Below are 12,108 nucleotides of genomic sequence, written 5' to 3' on the forward strand. Positions count from 1 at the left end.
ACAGGATAGGTGTTAAATTTTGCAAAGAAGTTTTTCACAGTGTATTACTGACATAAATGCTGTCATATTTCATATGGGTAGAGGTGATCATATACCTGATATATGTATATATTTATATATTCATACAGTGGTGGTTGTATACCTGATAAAATGAGTGAAGGAGGTCAGTGAATGAGGTAGGATTAGGTATGAGAAAATTCCAAATTTGTTCCTTAATAACAAGTAGCTAGGTGAAAGGTTCTATGTAGGGATGGATGGTATATATTTATAGATCAGAGCTTGTGTGTGCTTGGATATCTGTAGATTGCCCTGACTTTCCACACTTGGAGAGCAAGGCTGGTGTTTATCACTTCTAAATATTTGCTGCAGTTAATTTGTTCATACTAAGGAGATCTGAGCTCAGACACTGAATGCTGGTATATGGATTTCATTTTAATTTTTCTCCTAAGTGCTTTTTGGGGATGCTTTGTATCAAGCAATATTAATGGAGATGAGATTTCTGTCCCTGTATTCCCATATCTGGAGATGTTTGGATATAAGAGAAAGTCAGAACAGTTCCTCAGTGTCTGCTTTTGTGGGGCCCACGTGTGCTGGGTTGTTCAGTGTGAGACAGCAAGTGTTAACTCCAGTTACCAGTAACAGCATGACTTGGTGTCTAGCGATGCCCAGAAATATCTTCCCCACTGTTCTTCTCTGTCTATATGTGAGTAATATGATTTTTTTGCTCCACCATGCAGTTCAGTGACGTTAGCCCGAGACTTCCCTGCCCTGGTGATTTATCCATGCTGGCCAGGCCCAGTGGAACAGTCAGTGCTCGGGTCTGCATAGCTTAGTCCTTGCTGGCAAAATTAGGAGGAGACAGAAAGTGCCTGCTGGTTTTTTTACCTCTCCTTATCTATTTTTCAGTTTGTCAATGACAAGCCAAATGCTAGCATTTATAGGGATAAATTATGACTAAAATAATTTGCATTTAAAATGCAAATGAATGAAAGCATCAGCAAGGAGCCTTCTGCTTCCTTCCTGGTGCGCAGATGGGTACTGGCATTGGATCAGCCCAGCAAGGCACTGGATATAAAATAAAGTTAATTGGAGTAGCTGAGAAATGCAGTGGGCTCAGCCTCATGATAATTCCTGGCCTGTGATTTAATATGACATTAGAGACGAAGGATTGGGAAGGTGCTGAAAATTACCCTTCTGGAATCCCAATGGCAGATTGAGAGGCCCCGATAAAATTGCAAGAGGTGAATAAAACCAAGCTTGGAAGCAGTTTGTCAGAATCTTTGAGAGTTTAAGTTTCCTTGTTCCTTTTTAGTAGTTGGCTATTGTAACACGGCCTTGTACTAACCTGGGACTGGGATTTTGTCCAAGGTCAAATCTGTCTGTACATGGAAAACCAGTTGGTGCTCAAACAAAACCTCTTTCAGGCAAACTGAGGAACTGGTGATGCATGTCTGAACATAGTGTTTTCTTGTTGGAAGCCTCAGGTCCATTTTTTGCAATATTTATTGATTTCTAGGCCTGTAGGTGCCAGAAGGACAATGAGGACCAGGTGGTGTGGATGGCCTGTGGTCAAGGAAAGACATGCAGGAAGAATTCAGTGTAATCTTTCAGTGCCATTGGTGCAGTGGTTGATTTGTTTCTTCCTTAATGGAACATGGAAAGTGGTGTACGGCAGGACTTACCCATATTCAGTGAGATAAGATTTCTGTTCCTTTATTCCCGTAACTTAAGGTGTTTGGGTCTTGTAGGAAGAGTTTGTAAAGTCAGACCTGCTTTACTCTGTGTTACTGAAGTGTGGTAGCTGATAATAATAAATCTCTCATAGCTCCGTGACATGTGTCATGCTGGTTTTAATGTCTCTGTTCTCTGGTTTTGTTACAGCCATGTTGCTGAAGATCACCTTGTCTTCTGGAAGCAGAAACACAGTGAACAGATGAATCCCTTCAGCCAGACATTGCTCCAGTAGATCTTTCTCCTCATGGAGCACCCGGGCAGGGAGGAGATGGACTTGAAAGAGGAAAGTCCTCAGGTGTGGGCTGAGTCTGCAGCACAGGAACAGAACACTGCTCAGGTGATTAGTGCCCTCCAGAGCTCTGCCTCTGCTTGGGGTGGATTGGGATTGGTGGGGAGGGTTAGTTCCCATTTGGCCCTGACTTAGAGTCTAGAAGCTTAGCTTTCATTTAAGCAGAAAGACAAACATTTCTTTGGTGATTTTGGGTTATAGCTTCAGAAACCGAGCTGTGCAAACTGCAGCAGTGAAGACATCGAGGTCTGAAATGAGCTGAACAAAACCAGGCAGTGGCTGTAGAAGTTTCAGTGTCCAAATATATCTAGAACCACGTGGGAGAGTGAAAGGGTGTTCAGAGTAATAAACATGAAAAAAATCTGTGCTCTGTGGCAGCCCCTTTTGATGGCATCATTCAAATCAATTGAAGCTGTGGGTGGACCTTGGGGAAAGTAATATGAGTAATTTTTTCCAGCCAGACATCTGGGTAGTGAGGAAGGGAGAAATGTTAATTGTAAGTGACTAATGCAGTCAGGTTCTGCTGTATGCAGCTTGTCCCTCTGCCTCTGAGACAACGCAACTGGGAATTTCTAGAATTCTGTAAATTGATTTACTCTTTCAAGTATGGTAGGAAAAGGATGCTGCATGGCATTTGACCTACAAGCTGAGAAATTCTGCCTCTCTTAGTAATTTCCAGCTTTGAAATTTGCCAAGAAAGGCAGTTTTCAATGGCCTGTGTTCTGTTCTCTCTACAATGGGATAACCATGCTGCTGTTTCCACATGGCAGTTTTAAGGCTTAATGAGCATTTGCAGAGTGCTCTCCAAATGTGAAACTGTAGTGTTTGTGAGAGAATTTATTGTACACAATCAGCACTGAGCATCCACGGGGGAGCACCAGGTGTCTTCTGAAGCATAAGCTAAAAAGTGAAACAAAATAAACAAAATACGTAACTCTGGCATCATTTTATGTGAAAGAATTTTATGTGAATATGAATAGTTGTACTCAAACTAGGTTGCCTGCTAACTGTCCTGTTTTTCCCATACACTGAAAATGCTTTTCAGCATGTAAAGGATGGCAAAAGCTAAATGTGTTCCTATTTTCAATGGAATTCAGTACTCTAGCTCATTTAGCCAGATCAGTTAAGATCATAATGTTCGGGTAAAATTGACTTGTTTAGATTAAAGTGCTCCCCTAGACATAACTTGTTCCAGTAGTCCTTGGAATCAGTGCTTAATGCTTTCAGTTATATGTTTGTCTGTTTAAATAGTTGAATTTTCTACTGATGCTGCACATACATACTACAGAGAAGCAATCTAATATGCCCTACTGCTGCCTCTGAGAGCTGCAATACTATAACTTGAGGAGTATCAGAGTTAATAAGTTCTGTTAGCCTCTCATCAGACAGCAAAGATTACCTCCAACTACAGAACTAGCTGAATGAAGTCATTATTAAAAAATCCTGAAAGGAATATTGTTGCAGTGGGGATTTCTGCAACATGTATAGACAGCAAGGCCCATGGGAAAGAAATAGGGACCGATTCTTAATAGATGTTTTTCAGAGATCTTTATTCTCCAGCTGCATGGCCGGGGTCCAGCCCAAGAGCTCTGGCAATCACGGGACCAGCAGGGTCCTTCCTGGGCAGGGGAACACAAAACAACCAGTGGGGAACAGGATTAGGGTACATGGGAGCAGGGAGACCCCGTAGGCCATGCCTCTACTCCAGGGTCCCCTCCCCCCAGACCCCATGCCAGGGGGGAGGAACCCCAACAGAATATGAGCATAAAGGGAAACAATATCCCAATAAATTTAATAGATACATCAGTTCAAATATGAACTTGTTCCCTTACAAATTTTCAAAGTATCATGCAAGAACTAAGTATGAGTGAGTGCCCTTTGTAGCAGTTATGTCTTGAGTTGCAATACAGAGTAAAACCAGAGACTGATGGGAGTCGTGTCCAGATTTCTATTGGTAGAATAATTGAGTGAGATTTGAAACGTGTTTTTCATGCATTCAGATTAGTTGGGACACAAGGTCTCTCTGCTTTCCAAGGCACCCTGTGACTGTGGTGCTGTGTCCCACTGGCCTGTGTTTGGTGTGAGTCCAGGATCTTTTTGTTCCCCAGGTGCACTTTGTCCCCGAGGCGGGGACAGTGGCCCAGATCGTGTACAGTGACGAGCAGGAGCGCGGGCCTGCGCAGCAGGTGGTTTACACGGCTGACGGCACCTCCTACACCTCTGTGGACACCTCGGAGCACACCCTTGTTTACATCCACCCCGTGGAAGCTACACAGGCACGTGTGGTTCTGAGCCCACCCTGGTTTTGGCACCTAGAAAACACAACGATCTTGTTTGGGATGAAAGCCAGTTACCAGCCAAGTGGTATGACTGGAAAATAGCAGACAGTCGCTCCCAACAGCGACTCTGCCCACTGCTGAGCAGGGACTTCATGCTGTTCATTTGTTTGATGTGCAAATCTGCTCATTAAAGGATGGCGAGGCTATGAATTGTGAAATGCTGGTTATTTCACTGAAGGTGGACAAGATTATAATTTACTCAAAGGTTTTTTCCAGAACAAGGATAATCTCACCAGAAATTCTGCCTCTTGTATCCAGTAAAAAACTAAGAGCCATCTATCTTCCTTCTGGAAGAGCCCTTGTTTTGTGTAGTACAGTTGTCATAGTTAATAGTTACAATAACAGTTGTGTCTTTTTGCAGAGCATGTCTGTTTATTCAATGTAATTTTGTAGTCTCTGCAGAGTTGTTGATTTTATAGACCTTTTATAGTCTTTTTCTTCTGCATAATCATATCAGATAGCTTTTATTCCCTTGCAGCACATGTTTATATGGGGTCAATATGCTCTGCATCTCTGCCTCTGTGTGGACAGATTTAAAAGGAAGAGGCTCGCTTTGTCGAGAGTGTTTTAAAATGTCTTTGCTGACACGGCAGATCAGCTGTGCTACAAAGTGCACATACCTGACACCCCCACCATGCTGGCAGGGCTCGTGTGGCCCAGTCTGCCTTGTGCAGCTCTCAGCTGTCCCAGAAAATGAATGTGAAAGGATGTCCTGTGAGGGTATCTCCCAGGAAGTTACTGGCCAACTAACTCCAAAACTCTGAATGCTGTCATTGTGTCAAAAGATGTGTAGTATTCAGACACTCTTCTGCATCTAAGATGAAATTATCACAGTGCTAAAGGAATTTGTATTATACCATGCTTTATTTCATTGTAGCTAGGCTGCAACAAGCTCAGATATTTCAAATTTTGGCTAAGTAAAGCTGGCCTCAGTCAGTCCTTAGTCTTGCTTTTCCTAGGCTTCTGTCAGGGCTTGTTCTTCCAAAATATTGGAGTTGGCATGGCTTCTATGAAATTAAACAGCATCCTGGCCTTATCAAAGTCCCATGCAGGATGTGCCTGATAGTTCCTCAAAAGAAAGCATGCAGGAGTCTTGTGAATCTTCAGGAAGAAAAAGCTCATAATTACCTTCTATCCTGCCCTTAAGTGTTACACAGTTTTGATAGAGCTATTGAATTTCATTCTGTAGATTTTATCAAATCAACAATTGACAAAGTGATTTTGGTAATTAAAAAAATAAACCCCGTGAAACACTTTAGCTGTACAGATGCAAAATGCTACATAAATATGATATTAACTCTTTATGGAGCACTACCTAATTTTTAATTTCTGCGTGTAGGTCCACTTGGGTAAGTTGAAGTAATTTGCTGTGATAACAGGCATGTTAGAAGTTGACAAAGGCTCAAATGTTGGTTGTTTCATGGTGGCAGGATAACTTTTGTGTGAGTTGGGAGTAAAAACCCCCAGGGCTGGTTTGATAAGCCTTTTTCACTTTGTCTAGACTCTGTTTACAGATCCGTCCCAAGTGGCTTACGTCCAACAGGATGCCACCACCCAGCAGGTAAGGAAGAGATATTATTCATCTTGGGCCTAAAACTATGAGGGAATAGTTAGGGAAGGTAAAGGGACATTGTTGTGTTGCGAGAGGATAATGAGCTGTCTCTGAAGTTGTCCAGTGACAATCTTGGTCTTGTGCTGTCACCCTGATCAAGACCAAAAACCACTATTACCAGCTTGCGCATGAATGACAATAAAAGTTAAGAATTATTTTAGGTTTGTTCTTTTTACTTCATATTCAACAAGAATTCTAATTTACTGCCCCAGACAGCATGAAAAGTCTTTCAACAGTGTCCCTGCAGCAGATGTGGCTAATGTCATCTGATTGTGCCATTTTGGAAAGGCTGGTTTTGCAGCTGTCTGCATACAGGTTCTGATCCAAATGCCTTTAAGTCCACAAAGGCTCTTGAGGGATAGAAAAATTGGATTAAATTCTGGGTTTACTAGAAACCTCACAGGAAATTAAGTGCAAAACCTGAAGAAGTTCAGTGAGTGGCTCCCTTATCAGGTGTGCTGGGCTTGCCAGTGTGAGGTGGTCTGGGAAGAGAATAAAACTGCAGCCTGTGTTTATAAAGTTATGATGATTTTTCCTTATTCTTTTTACATCCATCATGGATGGGGAAGTTTTGTTGTTAACTCTTACTGGTATCTTAGGGGACTGCACTGTGGTAATCAGCTGTAGAAAGGTGCTTTCAAATCTCTCTAGTTGGAATTCTCTGCTTGTCATAGACTTAAAATCGTTACTGCTTGGTGGGTCTTTAATGACATGTGTGAATGGATGTGTTAGATCTGAATCATCACCAAAGCCATCATTAAAATGTGTGTTTATTGACAGTCTTGGGGCAGAGTGAGGTATCCAATGTGTGCTGAAAACAAATTTTCTTGCTAAAAGACCTTCTAAATGGTTGAGGCACAGAGAGGAAGCAATGACTGACACAATAAAGGCGTTACCTGTCTTCTCATTCTCTGGACTATTGTTCTGGAATTTTTTGCTCCATAAATTTCCCTGCATTAAGAAGCCAAAAATTCCTATTTAATTGTCTTAAAGCTCATTTAACAAATACATGATTAATTAAAAATAGCGATTACTTGTGTGCAGTGCAGATGGCAGTGACAACAGAGGTGATCTTCTGTTATTATCCCAGAAGCACTTGTCTGTGTGTCCTTGGCCTGTCCTCCATTCCAACACTGTCTGACAGCAGTCCTAACACATGTATTAATTTTTTGGTGAAGGGTTAATCCCTCATTATAGCAACTCCTGCCTTTGCAGCTGTTTTTACATCAGCATTTCATGTAGGAGATCCCTGACCTGACAACTAATGATAAAATAATAATTAAAGCTCCTCTTGTCTTTCAGAAGAAACTTTATTGTAGAAAGAAGGTGAGAGGTTTTATAAAAATAATGCCCATAATCCGTACAGTGCCTGAAATGGAAGTGCAAGTAAGGGTATGTTTGGTGTGATTAGTAGTAGGCAATGCTAATAGTGGGTACAGATAGATCCAAGCCTGTGTGGCCCTCTCCTTGCTGGCACTCTGGAGGAATAATGATGCATCTTCTGTGGCCACTTGCCATCAGAAATGTCAGTTTCTGAAATGTCAACCACTAGACTGTCATGGTGGTTTCCTCCTCACCGTCACACCATTCTCTGAGGTCCTTTTGCTGTTGTTTTTCAGAAGTTTCATAAATTACTCTTAATACCTCTTTAAACAAAGCAACTAGTTTGGAGTTCTAAGACCAAGTGCTTACATTATGGATTTTGTTGTCTGCTCCCTCACTACTGGCCCAATTCACTGTTCTCAGTTTTATCTGATATTTATTAAGAGGCAAGAACTTGGATTTTAGCATAAAAGCTGCATAACAGTCAGAGACACAAAGTAGAAGTCACATAATGTCAACTGTAGAGAAGGATGAAAAGTCACGTGGAATAATGGTGCAAATTCCTGTATAGATCAGCAGGAAGCAAAAGGCAGGAAAGGTGATTCCTAAGGTCTTAGTTGTTCTTTGTTTTATTGCTGAATGGATGAGAACAGTGTGATAATATGCATTAATTTTGTTGTTACTGCACAAAAAAATGTAAACAAAAATGTATAGTCTGACCAAATGTAAAGAAAAATAATTGTTGGGATCCTCTTGTTTGAGAGCTTGATCTTCTAATGAGGTCAACACACCATCTTGTTTTTTTAATGGATCCTAGATCATAGAATCACAGAACGATTTGGATTGGAAGGGATCTTAAAGCTCATTTAGTTCCAACCCCTCAACCATGGCCAAGGTTTTCTCGAGAAAAAGAAAGATAGTAATAAAAAGAGGAAATGTTTCTTACTCTTTCTTTACCTTTTCCCTTGAAAATTAAAGTAAATATGGGCATAGAAGAAAAGAGACCCTAAATCACTGGTTTTACCAAGAGCTGAAGAGCTCCTAACATCTGTTTTTAGTGCAATTTGAACCCAGGCTGGGTAGGATTTTAATTTCAAGCCTTAATTTAAAAATGTATGATAGGTAATTCAGAATTTGCGAAGTCTATAGGTTTGAAGCCTTTCCCTTTGTCCCAGAAGCTGCAGGTTCTGTCCAAGCCCATCATCCCTACTTGAACCCCAAAAATCTTGGGAATGCCATAGTTTTTGAGTGAGTGCAGGGCTCAAGGGAGCTGTGCATGCTGGGCCCTGCCCGTGTGTTAAGTGACTGGTGGAAATGCTGCAGTGCTAAAATGAGTGCCTGTGATTTTAGGTAACGGTGCTCTTGCCTGCTGCTGCTCAGAGCATGAATCCCACCAACCTGTCCGTACTCGGCAGCGTTGCCGACACCCCCCAACCAGTGGCTCTGGAGCAGGGGCCACAAGCAGATAGAGTAAGTTGCCAGGCACCCTTTCCTTCTTCCATGTACGAGTGCATTGATTCCATTGCTCCATCGTCTCCGGGGATGAAATGTGGCTGAGTGATCTGGGAGGAGATGTGAGAAAGCTGTAGTGCAGATTTGTACTGTCTTCCATAGTCTCACCATGGAACGTATGGGGGTTGAGGAGAGATCATGTGTTTAATGTACAGAGAAACCTGTTTTACAGATGGTTCTGTCTTGAGCAGCCACCTTAAGATTCTCTCAGTGCCGAAAAGTGAAGTTAACAGACTGTCACAGCAACATCCACTGGGTTTCCTCACCAGTGTTTTCAGGCAGCTCTGCTGGGTATAATATTTCTTCTTCTCTACCTGAGAAACCTGTGAGCATGATGGAATATGCACCACACTTCAATTGTTGCAGTTTTTTTTAAGGAAGGAAAGGGCTAACCTTGAAAATTAGTGGAAGAATGCAATGCCCTCAACTGTCCCTCATGTCCCATAGTTTATATCTAGTCTCCACGTTACCTCACCCCTTATTGACCTCTACCTTTGTACTCTGGGGATTGGTTTTGTTGAATTGTAAAGAAAAGATCACGTGCCAAAGTGCAGGATTCTCTCACTTGTACAAAAGAAACTAAAATACAGCTTTAGGCCCTAGGTAATATCCATAGAGCCTGGACTTTGTTTCAAACCTTCTGCAAGGGTCCAGAACTTCCTCTGATTTCAGTTTCTTCTGAGAACTGAGTCCTTGGCAGGGTGGAGCCAGGGAGTAGTAACAGGTGTCCTGAGTGAAGCCGTCAGCAGCATCAAGTGATGCAAAACATCCCTTGGCAGTCATTTATCACCTTCTCTTCTCCTCCTCTCCATTATCAGAGGCAGCAGGAAGGGTAGACTAGCAAGGATCTTCATTGCTCGTCCTTGTAGTTTTCTTCATGAATCAGCTTGAATTGTTTGTGAATTCTTTCCTCAGGCATCATTACCGGTGCATAACCAGGTGTTACCTCCTATGGAGGCTGTGGATGGTTCTGACTCTTTAGCACCTCTGCAGAATCAAATGGAAAGGATAGAAACAAAAGAGGAAGATGATGAGGATGAAGATGAGGATGAAGATGGGGAAGACACGGACATGGATGAATGGGATCCAGATCCACCTCGACCCTTTGATCCCAATGATTTGTGTAAGCATGCACAGTAATATGAAGTGTATTACCTGCCCTCCCCTTTTTCCTTCTCTCTCCATCAGCCCTTTAGTAAAGAGAGGCAAAAACCATTCAGATTTTAGCAGTAATGAGTAAATGTGAGTCTTTATTCCCAGAAATGTGAATTCAAATTGGGCTGCTTTACTGAAAAGACAAAATTCTGTATTTAGTGAAGTCTGTGAGCTGCTTTGTTCTTATTTTGCTGGACACTGCTCTGTCTAATATTTTAAAATGTAGACAGACTATTGGCATAAGTGTTCCCACAGCTGAGCCAAAGATGTTTAGAGAGAGATAAGGCTGTCTCTGAGCCGTGTGTGAGTGTCTGCCTGAAAGTCACATCCTCTCTGCCTTTGTGTTGCAGGGTGTGAAGAGTGTAATAACGCACATCCCTCCGTGTGTCCAAAACACGGACCTTTGCACCCCATCCCAAACCGGCCTGTGCTGACCAGGGCGAGGGCCAGCCTTCCCCTGGTGCTCTATATAGACAGGTTTTTGGGAGGTGTGTTCTCCAAAAGGCGTATCCCAAAGCGTACACAGTTTGGGCCTGTGGAAGGACCCCTGGTCAGACAGACTGAGCTCAAAGACTGCTATATCCATTTGAAGGTAAGGGTGAGAAAAGGGAGGATCGGTTTGTGCCTAAGCTTTGATTTTCATGTATTTGTCACTCCACCTTGATCAATTCACTAGAGATGTTTTGTTACCTCCATCTCTGAATGTAGCTGAGAAATACCCAGATTGCTTTGCCTTCAAATCTGCTCTGTTATTCAGGGAGACACACTAATTCTGGTGAATGTTCTGGCATTATGGTGTTAGGATATATAGGGAGCATAATGTGTAAGACTGTGAATCACTCTCACATGAGCTGAAACTGCATCTGGACATAAAAATAGCAGCTCCATCTGAGGATGTTCTGCAGCCATTCTTTTGTGTCATGTTGTAACCTCAGTTCAAAATATTTTTCTTACCTTTCTGTTCATAAGATGTAGGGGAGAGGAGATACTTTTATTCCCTTCCTCAAGTAATTGGCATAGGGGTAAAATGGATTTGAGTGACTTCTATCCATTTATTTACTCATTTCACTATAAAAAATTGGTCCTTTATTTGTTGGAGTTTAGATCCACAGTCTTAGGAGGGCTCTGATGGTCAGTGTCTGACAAGCAAGTTGTGACCATAGGCAGATTCAGCAACCCAAGAGAAGTTCAGCTAAAGAAGTGCTGCTTTCTGCTTGAGGCAACATCTTGAGTCAAGAAATGAAAGGAAAAGTGGGTCTGCCAGTTAGAAACTTCTGACTGATGTTTCTGTAGCCTACTAAAGCTACAGCTACTTGTGTGTCATTTGTGATAGCCACAATTGAATACTGTGCCTGACCCCTTTAATGAATGATTCTTGTCCCTGAAAGGATCCATTGTGCCTTTTTAGTTAAATCTTTACCTGTTGCTAAATATTTTTCTGCCTGTTTCTGGATCCATGTTAGTAAAGAGAGAAAATTAGCTAGGCCTTCATTGCTCCCTTAATGTAACAGTTGCATGGGCACAGTACTTTTCTTAGTAACTCAAATTCTTTTGAATGTGCTGCCAGGCAGTTACAGTCACATGTAATTGGATTTTGCTACAGGTTTCTCTTGATAAGGGTGACAGAAAAGACAGAGACTTGCAAGAGGACCTGTGGTTTGAACTTTCCAGTGAGGCTCTGTGTAACTGGATGATGTTTGTGCGTCCAGCGCAAAACCACCTGGAGCAGAACCTGGTGGCCTATCAGTACGGCCACCACATTTATTATACGACCATTAAAAACGTGGAGCCCAAGCAGGAACTCAAGGTATGGCATTGCTTGTGTGTCAGGACTCTTTTTTTCTACTGATTAAATAGTACCTTAAAAGTTGCTGCCAAAAAATGCCAGAAACTACTGCTTTGAATAGTTATAGGGCTTTTTTTCTCTGATGGCCTGAATTGAATGTCACTGAAGTCAGCAAATAGTCACCAACATAGGTATTTCTTCATGAGCCAAAGCTCATTAAAGTTTAAGATAAAACTGTGTAAATGATTTGTCTCTCCCTGTCATGCTTTAAACAGTGTATATTTTCCTGATACAATCTAATTTTTATTGCAGCATTCTTATTTTTTTAATTCTGGATGCCCTTCCCAGTTAGCCATGT

The 12,108-nt window shown here is 41.9% G+C and overlaps 1 protein-coding gene across 7 annotated transcripts in view; it reads left to right on the top strand.

Annotated features, from left to right (window-relative positions):
* The window catches only part of PRDM10 (PR/SET domain 10), a 44,770-nt gene that overhangs the window by 7,688 nt on the left and 24,974 nt on the right, over positions 1-12,108 (top strand). For 5 of the 7 annotated variants that reach the window (XM_039564774.1, XM_039564773.1, XM_039564775.1 and 2 more), the window contains 7 exons: positions 1,882-2,071; positions 4,132-4,299; positions 5,864-5,923; positions 8,648-8,767; positions 9,725-9,932; positions 10,315-10,556; positions 11,568-11,771. In XM_039564774.1, coding sequence (XP_039420708.1) covers positions 1,979-2,071; positions 4,132-4,299; positions 5,864-5,923; positions 8,648-8,767; positions 9,725-9,932; positions 10,315-10,556; positions 11,568-11,771 — 1,095 coding nt within the window. In that variant the 5' untranslated portion in view covers positions 1,882-1,978. The remainder of the gene's footprint in view (positions 1-1,881; positions 2,072-4,131; positions 4,300-5,863; positions 5,924-8,647; positions 8,768-9,724; positions 9,933-10,314; positions 10,557-11,567; positions 11,772-12,108) is intronic. The other 2 variants (XM_039564777.1, XM_039564778.1) reach the window with 1 other exon arrangement.

Source organism: Corvus cornix, chromosome 24, assembly GCF_000738735.6.
Source record: "Corvus cornix cornix isolate S_Up_H32 chromosome 24, ASM73873v5, whole genome shotgun sequence".
In the NCBI taxonomy this organism is placed as follows: domain Eukaryota; kingdom Metazoa; phylum Chordata; class Aves; order Passeriformes; family Corvidae; genus Corvus; species Corvus cornix.